Source organism: Euprymna scolopes, chromosome 5, assembly GCF_053919585.1.
Source record: "Euprymna scolopes isolate OS-2025 chromosome 5, ASM5391958v1, whole genome shotgun sequence".
Taxonomy (NCBI): domain Eukaryota; kingdom Metazoa; phylum Mollusca; class Cephalopoda; order Sepiida; family Sepiolidae; genus Euprymna; species Euprymna scolopes.
In genome coordinates, this window is record NC_136486.1 from 150,459,266 (window position 1) to 150,477,422 (window position 18,157).

Here is an 18,157-nt window from a genome sequence, read left to right on the forward strand (position 1 = left end):
GAAAATCATACTCAAGAACAGTAGTCCATTGAATCCAAATAATACGAATGTAGATTTTGTCATAGTTGAATATTTTCATAATCAAATGATACAATAATCATGTTGGCAAAATGATTCTTGTGAGCTGCAAAACATTCACAGCAAACACTCACCTAGTTACAACCACCGTTAACAATTTTCCCCACTCTTTGTCTGTGCCTAAATCTAGATGCAAATTCCATGAACAAAGTTTCTTTCCTAGAACTGCCTGCCTGCGAAACTGCCTGCTTTCCAGATGACTAAAAATAGTCATCTTCAAGTCCAATGTAAACAAATTTTTGTTGAAACGTTCCCTTAAATAATCAATTTCTACTCAGTTTCCATCACTACTGATCACTATTTTTAAATTGGATTACTTAAGGTCATGGATCATTAAAAACTTGTTTACGTTGGACTTGAAGACGACTGTATTGTAGTTAGCTGGAAAGCAGGCAAACAGAACAGAGTTCCACCGGCGTACTGTTCTAAGAAAGAAGCTTTGTTCCTGGAATCCAAGTTAAGGCACAGATAAAGAGTGGGAGAAATGGATAGTGGTTTCAGTTAGACAAGTGTTTTTTGTGAATGTTTGGCACAGATTGGAGCTCAGGCGGGCATCTGTCATGAAAATAACGATAGAGCAGAGACAGGTTCACAGTGTCTCTTTTGTAGGAAAGAGGTTACAGGGAAGAAAAAAGGGCATCCCTCGCTAGGCTACAAAGTCTATTTTGAACTCTGTCAAGGCACGATAAGATGCTTCTAGCAGCTCCTGCCCAGATGTGGCAACAGTATTTCATGTCTGTTTTTGCTAGTCCTTTTGGGAAATAGGTACAGACATGTTTTGTCATGATCATGGAGATGTTCTCATAAAAAACTATCAAGCCAGCAGAATAAATGAAACAAAACGAACAAATAGCAAGCAAATATCATCCCCGCAAGAACATTCTGCATTTAAGATAAGATTTCTTTTATAAATTGTTCAAGAATCTTTTCTACATATCTTAGTACTGTACTTGACATTTAACCATTAAATGTATTATTGTTTAGCAAATCTGTATTTATATCTCCATTTATATAAAGTTTGGTATGTGTATATGTTTATAGGCTGAAACTACAGTCAATAATTTTCCCCACTCTTTATCTGTGCCTAAATCCAAACGTAGATTCCATGAGCAAAGCTTCTTTCTTAGAACTGCACGCCAGTGAAACTCTCTGCCGCTTGCCTGTTTCCCACCTGACTACAACTTGGACGTCTTCAAGTCCAACATAAACAAACTCCTGACAAACCGCTCCCTTAAGTTAGACAATCTATTAAAACCCTCAATACTAATGATTACTACTCATTGATTACTGTACACGCAATAACCCTTATCCCTGAGTGACCTTCGGGCCTTGATAAGTGGTGACCCCCATGTAAAAAAAAAAAAAAGATTTATATGTACATCATTAACTAATTAAGCAGTTTTTATGAATCTTTGAACAGCTAAAATTAGTAAGGAGTTATAATGTCGGCTATATTTACTTTAATTTAGTTTATGCATGGTGTGTGTGTAGTGGGTAAAAATAAGTATGGAGGATCTTTTGTGAAATTTTAACGATTAATATTAGACATCGATTAATAAATATTTCCCAAATTTCACTTTCTTTAGAGTATATTCAAATGATTTTTAGGTGGTATGATATGGACACAATTTTCGGTTACAACTAAGTCTCTCTACTTTTTTTTTTTTTTGTACATGCCGGTTTCTGGAAGCGGTATTGACTCAGAATAGTTCCTTATGCTTTTTTTCATCTTTGCATGACTGCCATGATTTTGAGATTTATTAAAAAAACTTTTCGCAATTTTTTTTAAGTCATGAACTATTTAGTTTATGAAGTAATACCAACGACAGAACTGTGCATCACCAAAACAGTAATAAAAGACTAATTAAATGAAACTTCAGACATATTTAGTACAATTTGATGGTTGGCACATTGTGGCCGAATCGCCAACAAACAAATGTGCCCAAGGTAAATAAAGACTAATTTTGTTATTTTTATTTGTATAATTTTCAGTAATTTGCTTTTTTTAATTTCTATAAATCGCTTCAAAATACAAATAGAACATGAATATCTACTGGAGAGAATCAGAGAAAAGAGACATATGATCCCATGTGTGCAGTCGAGCTGCTATCTTGGTTTTGGTAAATGATAAACTGATTGTGGACTGATTCTTTCTTTTGGTCATTGGAATGTAACTTATCAGTAGATATTCTTTGAACGTAGAAACATAGCCTCATTAAACTTGTTATTTATAACAATTTGGGGTTTATGATGAGGGATATATACCTCCAAAACATGTTTTATGTAAACTCAAGAATATATATATATATATATATATATATATATATAATATACAAAAATACACATTGATCTTTATTATAGATTGAAAGATAATGCAGAAGTGAACATATGAGGTGCCTTCAATAAGTTTCCAGAATTTTTTGTACAGGCATTTAAAATTGTCGAATACTCTTGAAAATTCAGTATGTTATTGCTATACATCTTATTTTATAACTGACCAATTTTTATGATTTCAGATTTAAATGAATAGCTACAGCAGGAATTAAATTTCATCCTGATTGTCACATCTGGTGAATTGAAAAAATGCAATCTGAATGTGAGGACACTTTAGAAGAATGATATGTAATAAAATTCTGTTTTAAAGTTGGAAAAAATGCCACAAAAGTATATGGAATGCTTCAGACTGCTTTTGGACCATCAGATTTTGAGTGGTATAAGAGATTCGAGGAAGGTAATGAGTCTGTGAGAGATGATGAGGTGTGGGAGGAGTAAGGAAGTCTGAACACCAGACTTGATTGGCCAAATAAAGAATTTCATGGATAAAGACTGTCATATGTCTATAGAGACAATAAGTGTACAGTTTGATGTCAGTGTGGGAATTGTATACACAATTATTCACGAGGAACTGAAGACCTGGAAGATTTGCATGAAGTTTGTCATAAGGGTGCAGTTCACAATTCCTTTCTTGTCACAGACTATTTGACCAAGATGAGCATCAAGATAGTTCCTCACCCTCCCTACAGTCTAGACCCCCCCCCCCCCGTGACTTTTGGTTATTCCCTAAGCTCAAGAAAAACCTTAGAGACTGTCGTTATGACACAATTGAGATGAAAGAGGCTGTGACGAGAGTCATTGACACGCTCACACAAGAGGGCTTCCATAGGGGCTTCAACAAGTGCATTGAACTGGAGGAGATTACTCTGAAGGTGTCTAGAGTTTCATGTGTGTACTATCAAGAAAAGTGCCCATACAAAAAAAGTTTGGAAACTTATTGAAAGCAGCTTGTAGAGCCATTTCAGCGAAAAAAGTAGTTAATAGAGACTTCTAATACAGGAGAACTTGATTTCCATTTTGAATTTAGACTAAAAACTAGGTATGTGAAAAATGTCCGAAAAAACACAGGCCCTTGCTTTTTAAAAAGAGGCTTATCATAATTTTTTTTTTTTTTTTTAGCTTAATTTTTTTTTTTGTTTAAGTTTTGACTGTTTTTTTCTTTCAAAAACAAAGTTAACTTCTAAAAAAAAAATGAAAAAATGAAACAAAAAAAAAAAATTTATGTGTTAAAAAAAAATTAGTGAAAAAAAACAATTTCAAGTCCAAATAAATATATGAATGAAATTCAAGAAAATAAACTTCAAGGAATTCATAGATCTATCTACATTTAATCTCTGCATTGATATCTTATGTGTAATACTTTTAATATTTTCTCAACTACTTGCATTTTGAAAAAAAAAATAATAATTGACCCATTATTCTTCTGTGGTCTAGGTGTAGTATCTGTTCAGTCCTTTTTGACTGAGAAAACTTATTTTTTTCTCATCCAAGCACCTCTTCTTGGGGAGCTTGAAAAAGCTCTACTTAAAATATTAATCATTTGTCTTTGATGTGGAGGCAAATAAATGGGAACCCTTTATTGTTGGTCGAATTTCTAATGAGTTTTGTGTTTCAACTTTGTTTTATACGATTCCTTAATCGATTTTCACTTATTTTAGTTTGCTTTTATTTAAATGGATATTTTTTTCGTATTTCAGCAAATATCAACTTGCCAGGTGGTTCAAAATGTCAGAATAATGTAAGTAAATCTTGTTGCATACAAAAGTCTAAGCTAAAAGTGTGTTACTTTTAGTCAATTATCTCTGATTTTAAAATATTTTATGAAAGTTGCTCCAGACCAAAGATGAAACCAATTCATATAATAAGCTGAAAAGAACGAAAGAAGATCAATGCAGATACAGGAGCTATTTATTAACATTAGTCTTAAAAAGATCAAGGTTATAGGTAGGAGGAACACAGTCAGCAGTTCTTGGAAAAAAGCTGTATTATAAGGAGATACCTCTTTCCTACAGAAGGACGTTGTGAGCCTGTCTCTGCTTTATTGTTATTTTCAAGTGCTAGTCTGAGCTCCAATCTATGGCTCTTCCTCACCAAACTTTCACGAAAAACACTCGTCTAGTTCAGACCACTGTCAATAATTTCCTCCACTCTTTATCTATACTTAAATGTAGATTCCATGAACAAAGCTTCTTTCTTAGAACTGCATGCCTGTGGAACTCTTTTCCATTTGCCTGTTTTCCAACTGACTACAATTTGGTTGCCTTCAAGTCCAGCATAAACAAATTCTTGATGTGCCATCTCATTCAGTAATCCAATTTATCAAATTTCTACAACTAACGATTACTACGGTATTATCCCATCGACTACTGTACCTTATCCTTATCCTCGCGTGATCTCCAGGCCTTGATAAGTGGTGACTCCTATATAAAAAAAAAAGAAAAAAAGGTGCCTGTGTAACATTGTCTGTGGACCAACACAGGTGTCCAGTTTCAGTCGCAAAGCAGATCAAGACAAAGAACAGGAAATAACTTCAACTCACTTGTTCTTTGTAGCAACAACATTTATTTCCTCATTCTCTTTTTACTGGTGTGACGTCCCTTATGTGATTGTCTTTTCAAGTATCCTTCACGTCCCACATGTGATCGCGAACGTTATCCACGCCTCTCCCGTGATTATTCTCTTCCGCTCTTTTATAGTCTTTTTTTTTTTTCTTGAGTGGTGATGTCATGGTGCATACATTTACATACATGCTCTGGAACAGTGGCTCGATAAAGATCATTAGATAAACAAGTTAAACAGGCTAAAATAAAGGAAGCAGGAAATAAATCGGAAAAATTTAATAAACATTGTAAAAAATTAAAACGTTGATTAACATCTTTTCTGTAACAAAGATTAGGACTGGTTTAATGTTAGTTAGGCTTTCTTCCCCTAGCTACAAGGGGTGTGCAATAAGTAATGTCTCTGACCCACTTCCCATAGCAGTAGAGCAATGAAACTTGGCACAGTTATTAGTCTTTCTCTACATAGGAACCACCCAGAGTTATGCATTTCTCCCATTGTTTGATGCAGCTCTGGAGACAGTTTTTGTAGAACACCCAAGGTTGGTCCTCCAACCACAACGTGACTTCAGAAATCAAAGCTGCATCATCTGGGAAACGCTTTCCTTTCAAAAACAACTTCATGACTGGGAAGAGGTGACAGTCAGAGGGTGCAAGTTCAGGAGTGTAAGGAGGATGGGGTTGGATTTTATAACCACATACCCATGCTTTTGATCTGGCAACATGCGAGTTGTGGACCGGTGCGTTGTCCTGCAGGAGGTGGGTACCTTTACTGATCTTGCCCCGCCTCTTGATTTTGATAGCTTCCCTTAATTTCCTCAAAAGTGAAGCATAATAGGCTCCTGTAATTGTGGTACCCTTTGCCAGGAAATCTGTCATCACTACTCCGTCCTGGTCCCAGAAGATGTGAGCATGACCTTCCCAGCGGAGGGCTGCACCCTTGCCTTCTTTGGAGGTGGTGAGTCGAAGTGCTTCCACTGCATTGACTGGGCTTTGGGCTCTGGATCATAGTGATGGACCCAGGTTTCATCCTGTGTAATCAGTCTTTTGAAAAACTTTGACTCATTTTCTTGGGACATCTCCAAATTCATCCTCGAGCACTCAATGCGTTCTCACTCCTGGAATGGTGTGAGCAACCTGGGAATCCATCTGGCAGACACCTTATGCATATGCAAATGGTCATGAATGATAGTTTCCACAGACTCTGTACTAATCTTGATAGCTTGGGCTATTTGGCGAATAGTAATGCGCCGATCTTCCAATATGGCAGCCTCAACTTGACGGACAGATGCCTCATCAATGGCAGAAGAGGGGGTGGGCGACCAGGTCTGTGAGCTGTTTTCACATACTTCCGGCCATGTTTGAATTCACAATACCAGCGTTTTACAAGGTCATATGATGGGGCATTATCACCATAAGTTTCTTTCATTTCATCAAAAGTCTCCTGTAGTGTGTGCCCTTTCAAATACAAAAACCGGATCACTGCTCGACATTCAACATGCTCCATTTCACACCTGACTCAGTTCAAACACCTGTAAAACAGAAACCACAATTACTTCAGAGCTGTAATTTGCCACATAACCTGTAGAGATATAAATCATTGCACATGCAAAATTTCAGCTAGATTAGACAACTGGAAGTGGGTCAGGGGCATTACTTATTGCACGCCCCTCGTATTCTTAAAAAAAAAAGAAAATTCTCTCACCAGTATAATCACGTTGACACACTGTTTATCACCAAATCGCCAAAGTTAAGCAACTATGAGCCTGGCCAGTACCAGATGGATGACTATTTAGGCACTGTATAGGATGGCAAGGTAGAGGCACTTCCACTATTAGGAGCAGTAAGGCACCTCCTTTCCTCCGCAAGCCTGTGGGAGACCCTTGGGCAAGGTCAAGTTCCTACTTAGCCCACTGATCAGGGTACGTGAAATCATGGCAGGCTGGTGACAGATGAACTGTTGAGCAGCCTAATGGTTTCTTTTGGAATTGGTCAACTCTTTGTTGTGTTAAACAAATGATTCTGATTGAGGTACAACAGTTAAGACTACCTGCTCTGTATGAGCCTATAGCAAGTAATTGCAACTTAATATAGGTACTATACTGCAAAGAACATGATAGTGAAACAGTTTGAATGCAGACGGGACTGATGAGCCATGATCATCAAGTGTCTGTGAAAAACTGACTTGATCTATGAAGAAGAAAGAATTTGCCAGTATCACTACAAGTTTGGTATTCCTCCTTCTACAAATGGCTTTACAAATGACTTTAAAATATTTGTGTTGAATCACAGTTCCATTCATATTCTGGAGGCTATTTATATATATATATTTCAATTTAACCTTACAAAATAATGCTTTCAAAGTATGTGACTAACTCCTAGTATCTTTAATCCCTTGGCCTTTTGGGTCAAGATCAAAGTGTAGTATCTGTTCTTCAGATACTGCAAGCAAAGACCAGATGTGGGGGCAACCCCACATACCTGACCTTTAACCAGCTCCCATTTCCCACCTCTCGGGAGCTGGTCCCCTTTTTCCCTTCCCCCTCCCTTCACTCCTCACATTAAAAATTGGCCTTGTGCCTAATTTGCTCGGTGGGGGAGCAAATAAATACCATCTGTTCTTCAGATGCTGCACTTCAATTTCTTGTTCTCTGTCAGTGGAGGAGAAATCCTTCACGACTGAGACAATTTTTATTTTTGTTCCTTTTCTCCACATTAAAAAACGACCCTGGTGTCTAACTGTCCCGTGGGGAGACATTGTAAATAGGAACTCCTAGTCAATGTTTGCGCTAACCACATGACTGACTTAAGTAGAGTTCTTTCCCATGGGTAGATTCTTATGTTTTTTTTTATTTGCCTGATTTTTTTGTACCTTGTTATATAGATTTTTTTATTTTTAATGATATTACTTAATGGTCTGTTATAGAAGTAATAAATGTAATAGATACTTATGTTTTTTAATTCTTCTTATTCAATGGACTTTTTTAAAAGAATTTAAACAAATATGATTCTCATGTTTTGATGTTCCTTTGTTTTCTTTCTCTTCAAGACACCATTGCACATAGCTGTGAAAGAGGGTCTCTATGACATGGTGGTCATGTTGCTCGAAGCAGGGGCCGATATAAATGTTGTTGATAAATTCAACATGACTCCTCTGAAGATTGCAGAGTTGAAAGGGGATTTAAGTATCTACAATTGCCTTAATGCAGAAAATGGTTTGTATGATTCCAATTTATTTCTCTCTCTCTCTTTTATACATATTTTATTTTATTTATTTTTTTTTTTTTATTACATTTTCACCCCAAACAAGGCAAATTGCCACTTTGGTGTAGGGGGCTACTATCAGGGGCAACAACTACTGGGGTACTATGTAGGGATTTGGGCAGCAAGGTGTCGGTTCACGTTACACTTGAACTTCTGCACGTCAGTACTGTTGGGGAAGCAGGGACCTGGAATGGAATTCCAGAGTCTTGCGGTTCTGGGGAAGAAACTATTGGAGTAAAAAGATCTTTTACATCTAGGGACCTCTACAGTGTGGGGGTGGGATCTAGTAGCCTGTCGGGTTTGTCGAGGGTGCTCGCGTCGTGGGGGCACAAGTGATTGCAGTTCGTCAGAGCATTCACCACTAAAATACTTGTAGAAAAGGCAGAGGGATGCAACATTTCGTCGATGGGACAGAGGCTGAAGCTTAGATGCCAGTTCAGGGCCTATCAGGTTTGCGACTCTCTTTTGAACCTTGTCAAGGAGCGAGAGACTAGTAGCAGATGCACCAGCCCAGATGTGGCAGCAATACTCCATACATGGGCGAATGGTGGCCTTATAGAGGTACAGGATACTTTCGGGTGTTAGTAGTTTTCTAGCACGGTAGAGAGAGCCTACCTTTCTTGCAGCGGCCCTGGCAATGCCTTCAATGTAATTGTTCCAACTCATGTTTCCTGTGAACGTTAGGCCAAGGAGTTTGAAAGATGGACTCTCAGATAAAGAGTCGTTGGCCATTGCTATGGGTGGTAGAGAGGGTTTCTTGTAATTATTGAATGAAACTAGTTTAGTCTTGGCAGCATTGAATGCGACCAACCACTTTTGTCCCCATTCCACTACAGATTGGAGGTCTTCCTCTAGTGTTTCTGCCATTTCTTTAGAAATGTGTTCATTCGTCTTCCTGTCGTGTCTGCCATAGAGTGTAGTGTCATCAGCATATATACCCATCTCAGAGGCAATGTTGTCGGGGAGGTCATTTATGAATATCAGGAACAATAGAGGTCCAAGGATAGAACCCTGGGGCACTCCCGCATTTATATCATATTGTTTAGATGTGCGACCGTCGAGGACTACCTGGATTTTTCTCTTATCTAAGAAGGATTTAATTATGTTAAGTATTCTACCAGTGATACCGTATGATCTGATTTTACTGAGGAGACCCTCATGCCATACCCTGTCAAAAGCCTTAGATATATCTAGAGCTACCGCTCTGCCTTCCCCCCTTAGATATATCTAGAGCTACCGCTCTGCCTTCCCCCCGCTTTGTCCAGTGAATGGTATATACGTTCAGAGATATATCTTTTGTTAAATGAACCTGTTTAAGATAATAAACCAAAATGATAACACATGACCTGTACATCCAACTTGGACTTGGTGCATATCCTTTAAGTAATATTTTTTGTATATTTTGTAAAATTTTATTGTAAAAATTATCCACAAATAAATATAATCTCTATTTATATGAAGTTAGGTCTGCATATACGTCTATATATTTGCATCTGTGGGATTCACTCCTAAACTATGTAACCAATTGTTTTAAATTTTGGAACCCAGCTGCTAGGTGTAAAGGGTCCATATTAAATTTAACCCAGCTGCTAGGTGTAAAGGGTCCATATTTAATTTAACCCAGCTGCTAGGTGTAAAGGGTCCATATTTAATTTAACCCAGCAGCTAGGTGTAAAGGGACCATATTTAATTTAACCCAGCAGCTAGGTGTAAAGGGACCATATTTAATTTAACCCAGCAGCTAGGTGTAAAGGGACCATATTTAATTTAACCCAGCTGCTAGGTGTAAAGGGTCCATATTTAATTTAACCCAGCTGCTAGGTGTAAAGGGTCCATATTTAATTTAACCCAGTTGCTAGGTGTAAAGGGTCCATATTTAATTTAACCCAGCTACTAGGTGTAAAGGGTCCATATTTAATTTAATTTAGTGTTATGTTAAGGAGGTAAAAAGATCTAAATTTGATTGGAAAATTCACATACCTTCGATATTCCTCAAATTTCAGTTGCTTTGGAGCATTTTGAAAGTTTCTTAGTCTCCAATTTGAATATTCAAATACTCGAGATTTGCATTGAATTTGATCAAGTTAGTCATTAGACACCAATTAAGCAAATTTAGTTTCAAATGATCAAAATTAGAAGGATTGTAGACATACAGTTTAGTATCATTATCATCCTTGATTTAAATTTCGTATGACATAAAAGTCGTACAAAACTGATAATAATGAAACTGTATCTCAGTCATGCTAAAAAAGAACATCACCAACAGACCTAAAAAAAAAATGTCTATCTGTCAGAAATTTTAGGCCTATCATTCATCCTAATCTCTGAGAGATTTTCATGATTTTTTCTTTTTTTTTTTTTCGAATTTGTGCTTAGTTCTATTCACAAAGGGTAAACAGACTGATAACTCTATAATCAATACTACCATCCTAGAAAATTGCTCACACCAGAGAAGATCCTATATATTTACAAAGCCACAATATGCCCATACATGGAGTATTTTTGCTACATCTGGGCTGGTGCATCTTCCATTAGTCTCTTACTCTTAAACAGGGTCCAAAATAAGTTTTATATCTAATAGATCCTGCATTTTTGGCCCTGCTCCAACATCTGTACCATCACCGTAATGTCACATTCTTGTGCTGGTTTTGCAAGTATTTTAATGGAATATATTCTGATGAACTCATAACACTTGTGTCCCCTCAATGTACATACTCCTGACTTACTCGACAAGCAGCAAAATCCTACCCCTTCACTGTTGAGGTCCTTAGATGTTGGAAAGCCTTTTACTCTTATATTTTCTTCTCTCTGACTGCTAGATTTTGAGATTCCTTCCCTTTTTTCTGTTTACATGATTGTACTAAACTGCAAAAGTTTAAATGTAATGTGAACACACATCTTGCTGCTCAACTCCTCACAGTCCTCTGTTAGACACAGTCCCAAATAGTAACCCTTGCGTTCCAAGTGGCAATATACATTGTTTGGAGTGAAAAAAGTATTAAAAAAAAAAAAATACTAAGTTGACTTATCAATAATTAAAAGATCTCAAAAATAAGATTCATACCAAAACCAAAAACTATGATACATTTCAACTTTAGAATATAAAGCTAAGTGATTCACTGTACATGTAGTTAAAAATAGCAAAAATCAAGAAACATTTCTAAAAGAAAACAATATCTGACTATCCCACGATTTGATGTTCTATGATTTTATTAAATGAGTAAAAAATTTTTTTTTTGTTTCTGACATCTTTTCTAAATTTTCAAATTAAACTTGTGTAATAATGTTTTCAAAGATGTGACAAAATTTCTCAATTCTAAATTTATGCTAACCACACATCAGTTTTGACTTTACACGAATAGTCAACATCGGACATATACATTTCTTGCTCCACAAGAGACTGACCTTTGGGATTAATGGCATCAACTAAATGAAGACAAAAAACATAAAATTTCCATCTATGAATAAATTTCTTTTACAATGAAAGTTTCACAAACACACAAAAAATGATTTTATATAATTTTTTATTAAATGATTAATCTTATTCATTTTTGTAAAATTTTCAAATTAATCTTAGATAATGTTTTCAAATGAAGTGACCAACTTTCTTTATTCGTAATTGGTTTTGTTTTTAATTCTTTTTACAGCCAAAAGAGATGTTCAGTGGAAATCTGTAGCTGAAGGTCAGTTGTGATTTTTTAACAATTTTGTATTTTTATTGTCTTTTAGAATCTTTTTTGATGAAGATTTTAAGAAAGTTGTTGCTATATCTGTACATTAATTTGTATATAGTATGAATATATATATTGAGGTAAAAAATGTCATGCTGTACATGGCCAGCATGCCATCTTTTGCATCAACTCCATAATCTGCACTAGGCATCATGGTAGATGAAGGCAGATCTGGCTTAAGTGCATAAGAATTTGACTGTATGGAACATTACTGACGTTGACCCATTGAATCAGATTGCATGGAGAATAGGCATGAGATATTGTGTAGGTCTAGGATACTCACATCACCTTAAATGCCAAAAGCAGGTGATCTAATTAGCATGACAGAAGTCTTCTCTACAGACCCTATGTCTTTTCATCTATTTTTATCTCCCTCCCTATCTCTACCTCCCTACTCTTCTCTATCTCTCTCTCTCTCCCCGCCTCTTTTGCTCCCCCCTCCCTGCCCCTTTTGCTCCCCCTCCCCATCTCTTTCTGTCCCTCCCTCCCCATCTCTTTCTGTCCCTCCCTCCCCATCTCTTTCTGTCCCTCCCTCCCCATCTCTTTCTGTCCCTCCCTCCCCATCTCTTTCTGTCCCTCCCTCCCCATCTCTTTCTGTCCCTCCCTCCCCGTCTCTATCTCCCCCTCACTCCCCGTCTCTATCTCCCCACCCCTATCTCTTCCTCCCTCCCTCCCCGTCTATCTCTCTTTCTCCCCGTCTCTATCTCTCTTTCTCCCCGTCTCTATCTCTCTTTCTCCCCGTCTCTATCTCTCTTTCTCCCCGTCTCTATCTCTCTTTCTCCCCGTCTCTATCTCTCTTTCTCCCCGTCTCTATCTCTCTTTCTCCCCGTCTCTATCTCTCTTTCCCTGTTTCTATCTCCTTTTCCCTGTTTCTATCTCTCTGTCCTCCGTCTTCACACTGTGCAGAGACAAGCTCCCAGACTTAGGGTTATTCGCCATAACTTTACTAATGGAAGCCATCAGTCCCCAGAGAATTTGTACTTAGAGTTACAACTGCGCGAGCCTTTTCTAGTCACACACAAAAACACGCGTTCACATCTCAAGCTATATTACTTGTCATATACATACACACACACAAACATACGTGCGCACATCCACACACGTACATATATTCACGTTCGTGTATATACACTCGCATTGACGTGTATACACACACACGCTAATGGACACACATGTACGCACACAAACGCACACATGGGCAACGTCACTTCCCCTTTCAAAGGAAATTCGCACATATGCAAAAGACCACCGGAAACACCTATAAAAGCAAGAGCAATAAGCAGCTTCTCTTTTTTCGGACCAGCTTCCGAGGTGAGTGGTCGGCACACCAGCCGCTGCCGTTTCGACAGGCGACACGTTTATCTTATCCAGCAATTGAGTTTTTGTTTCCTTCATTCCATTCGTTCCATTATTTTCTTTTGTAACGGGATTAGGATTTATATATCCTAGTCCTCTACACAACTTATAAACAATCAGTTTTGTAACTTTCAGTGAATAATTATTGTTTTGTTTCATAAGAAAAATGACCAGTAATTTTTCTTTATTAATTGATTGTCTGTCAAATTGAAAGTGCAGTTGATTACAAATCTACTGTGACGCCCAGACAATGAAGACACAGACCAAGCCATTGTGAGAAGAGAATTCAGCACAAAGTCGAAGCGATGTACAGCCAGCCGAAGTAAACAATATTTCCACACAGACTTAGGGTTGTGCACGTTTTTTGTGTTCAAGGCATCTGTGCTGTATTTTCCAGTGACCAGTGAGGGTCTCGCAGGTTTACCACTAGACAGAGTTAAAAGTGTAGCCACTGGGACTTAGTGCACATTTTCTTGCCCGTATGTACAAGAATCCACTATGTTTGGGCACATTTGAAATTAATGTTTCTGTTAAGAGCACAATTGAACTATGATACTTGATATTTGCATTTTAAACTTTAATTGATGCCCTTATATAAAAATAATTTTATAAAATCAATAGCAGGTTCTCTACAGTGCAATGTAAACTACAATGTATTGTGGAATAAGTAACTGTGGGGAGGATTATTAAAAAAAATGGGCAATTTTACTGATTTCGATGACAATAAAATATGGGAGAGTGTAACGTTTGTGGATCTTCATTCATTTCCGGGCAATGTCGGGTCTCCTTGCTTGGTTGTTAAGTATTTGTTTACTTGCTATAAATTACCTTTTTTTGCGCACTAAACAATGCTTCAAACAAACTACATTAACCCCCTGCAATTATATTTGATTAATAATTAAAAAGTGTAAAAAATATTTTTGAAATAAAATCATTCAAATTATTAAAAGAAAGTTTGATTTGATTATTTCTAAAAATATTTTTTTAAAATTCCAATTGTAAACAAGTTTGATTTTATTTATTAAAATTTAATAAATCATGGAAAAAAAATTAATTGTACCCCCACCCCACTCCACACACACACCAAAAACAAATTTTTGGACTAAAATAAAATTGGGGATTTTTAAATTAATACCTTATAGCAATTTCTGATTTCTGAAATGGAGGCCATGATAAAGTGCATACTTTCTATTTTTACCATATCTGTGTTTAGGCGATGCCTATGTTTGCTAGTTCTCTCGTCTATTTGTACGTACTGTTTAATTTTTTTTTTTCATTTTTATTTGTAGATTTCCTTGTTGCCTGTCGTCGTCGTGATGTATCATCTGCCGAGAAGCTTCGGGAGGAACTAGGTTCAAGAGCAGAATCCGTAATTGATTCTTTGCAGTACAATAAAGCTTTATCACAGTGAGTTTGAAACCTTATTTTATCGTATCCACTGTGACGTTTTACAAGAAATGTAAAATAGAGTATAAATTTTTGGGTCATAACAAATATGGCCAGAGTGTATTACCCCATTATGTGACATCGGATGTTTTTTGTAGCAGTGTATATAGAGTTGCATATCATCTCTCGCATAGTAGTAGCTGTGTTTAGAGTTAATCTTTTTCTTTGTAGCAGTAGTTGTAATTGTTTGTTTATTTTAGCTAGAAACAAAGTCTGATGTTGCATGTAGTTTATTCTGTCTGCAGTCAGTGATGGAGAAGTCCTAAACTGAAGCAATTTTTATTCTTGTTTCAATTCAGAATTCCCTATTTTGGAGAGTTGGATTTTCTCCACATTATAAACTGATCTTGTGTCTAACTTTTCCCTTGTTGGGAGGTAAATACATAGGAATAACACACATTATTACTTTGCTGTGATAATAATTTCTTTACTGTAGGTTTATTACATAGGATTAGCATTGCACCTTACTAATACCATATCAATCTTTCCTCCATTTATCTGCATAAGAAGAAGGGAAGGAGATCTCTGAAATAGGTTTGCTCCATTCAACAGACAAAGCCCAACCGGCTTGACTACTTTCTTTTTGCCACATACTTCCTTTTTTGTGTCGTTACCGAAGAATAACATTTATGTCTCGAATACTTATTCCAGTTTTGATTAAAATCAATTACATGATTTTGATTCAAGAAAATATCTAAAATTTAAGGCTTATGCTGAAGAGGTTTTATAAAGAAATTGAAATTTAAGGAATTTTTCTACATTGGTGTTTAATGACTAATGGAAGATTGTGTACGTATGTCCTAAAACCTCTTTAAAATTCTCAGAGAAACTGGAAAATATTTATTAATGAATATATCTAATAACGATTGTAAACATTTTACAAAAATCCAGAGGTATCTGAATATTCATTAAGTTGTTCTGCCTGCTTTAACTCTCTTTGCATAAAACAAACTAAATATAGCCCAGATTACCCACCTTTACACCTAGCAACTGTATTCTAAAATTCATAATGATCAGTTAATAATTTGAATGGTGAATCCTGTACATACAAATATATAAACATAAACACACATACCTGACTTTTGCTTGTAGCAGACGGAATTGCAACAAACACAAGCAGGGGCAAATTCTCACGGCTGGATATTTTGAATACACTTCCTACCTGGCTTATCCAATCAGAAGCCAGCTCTCAGTCTTCTGACTGAGTTTATAAAAGGTTAAACTGGCACCACACTCTCTCTCTTCCTTCTCAGATTTTGGACTGACAACAACTCCATGTGTAACAGACCTGTTGCCCTCATCTCTCTTGGAACTCAACAGAACTCACCCGGCATTCATGCTCGAGGTTCGACTAAGACATGAATACAAACAAGCCAATATGGCTACCTCCACACATAGACTTCAATGCAGTACACACACATACTCTCTTTCTTATCCTACAGTACTGTCTCTAATCTTTCGCTTTTGCTTGTACTACTGATTTCTAGGAGACAAATAATTCATCATGGCTATGGACTATAACTTCAACACACACACACATAAACTCCTCTCTTTCAACAGGCCTGATCCATCATGGCTGTTTTTAAATGTTAGAATGAGATTTCATGTTTTTATTCTGCATATTGGATTTCGTCTGCTACAAACTCTACAGGCTAAAGCAGTGGTAGAGAAGCTCTACTGACCAAAGTAATTGTCGCGATGTATCTAAAAAAAAAAAAATTATCTGCACCGCACTTACTAAAGTCAGTCTGTGTTTACGAAAAGCACTTAAGCACCAGTAATTCAAAATATTTGACTATTTTTTTTTTCTTTCTGGAATTTCTATATTGAGACGTTGAGCTATTTTTTTTTATAGTTGCTCTAAGCAATGGTATTTAATTTGCTTGGGTGTCCCCAAGGTCACACTGAAATATCTTCTTAATTAATGTATTTTTAAAACTTTTATTTGTTCTATATAAGATTTATTAGCATCGACACATAAAAGGCAACTATGATAGAAATAAAATTTATAGGGTCAAACCTTAGTGAGTAGTTGACAGCAAGATATTTGTTTACATTACATTTAAATTTCTATATATTGGTACAGCTAATGAAACATGAGCAGGGAGTGAATTCCAAAGGCAAGCAGTTCAAGGCAACAAGCAGTTTAAGTAGAAAATGTGGTTCCCAACCACTGTGCCACGGCCCATTAGTGTGTTGTGGAATGATTGCTGGTGTGCTGCGAATGATAATAGCTAGAAGCTATTTAATTTCATTTTGTGTTATAAAAATATTTAATTTCTTAATCATAACACCGCTCAATTCAAAATCACTGAATTTCTGTAATCTTTTCACAAATAATTTGTAAAACGTTTTGCACATATCAGAATCGGCATTGAAACTTAATAAATCAGACACAACTTCAATACTAAAACGACTTTTGTGTGAATAAAAGTTCTTATATATGATTCTTTGTTTTTTTTCTAATTATTAATTTATTTTATTGTAAAAAAAAAAAAAAAATTTATAACTAGAGCATATTTATTTTTCTGGTAGGTGTGCTGTGAAAATTAAAAAAAATCAATAGTGTGCCACCATGTAAAAAAGGTTAGGAACCACTGATCTAGAGACTTCTACTGTGAAGGGGTGTGATTTTGCTGCTAGTAAAGTGCATCAGGAGTATTTTACTAATACATCTTAGTAACTTCTGTTTTAAACTAATATTTTGATGTGTTAAAAGTTTAGCATGTCTTTTAATTTTTTTTATAGTTTGAATTGGTTGTTTTTGTTTTCTGGCATATCAACACTTTTTGAGTCATTTCATGCTGAATTCATTTATTCTGATGAAAGCCTTTGCTTCAAGTTCTTGATACTTTCAAATATTTGTTGGTTTTGTAGGCTTATATTTCGTAAAATAAATAGTTTGAAACTGGTAGATCCTATTTAATTAGCGGATAGTATCATGATAGTCACTGCCACTGCGTTAGTGGACTTGAAAGTAGCAACAATTAATGAGTGGAATTCCCAAATTAGAGCCTTACCATCCGATGCATTTTAGTCTTTCTTTATTCTATGGTTATTTTCCTAATAGCTGCTCGACTGAGCTCCAATCTATGCCCCTTCCAATGTAAAACATTCACAGCAGTAACTTGTTTATCTACAACAACTGTAAATAATTTTCTTCTCTTTTTTGTGTACCTAAAACTGAAAAAAAATTTTCATGAGCCAAGTTTCTTCTGAAGAACTCTCCATCTGTGGAACACAGTACCACAGGATTGTTTCCCAGCTGACTACAACATGGTTGTTTTAAGTTCAATGTTAACAAATTCTTGTTGAACCATACTTATAAATTTTTTTTTTTCATAAAATTGACATATTTTCAATTAACTGAGTTATTGTGCCTGCTGAGAA

At 36.2% G+C, this 18,157-nt stretch overlaps 1 protein-coding gene across 1 annotated transcript in view; it reads left to right on the forward strand.

Annotated features, from left to right (window-relative positions):
• The window catches only part of LOC145277020 (leucine-rich repeat serine/threonine-protein kinase 1-like), a 611,216-nt gene that overhangs the window by 102,709 nt on the left and 490,350 nt on the right, over positions 1-18,157 (forward strand). The window contains exons 3-6 of the mRNA XM_080128624.1: positions 4,110-4,150; positions 8,020-8,185; positions 11,882-11,917; positions 14,611-14,728. Coding sequence (XP_079984750.1) covers positions 4,110-4,150; positions 8,020-8,185; positions 11,882-11,917; positions 14,611-14,728 — 361 coding nt within the window. The remainder of the gene's footprint in view (positions 1-4,109; positions 4,151-8,019; positions 8,186-11,881; positions 11,918-14,610; positions 14,729-18,157) is intronic.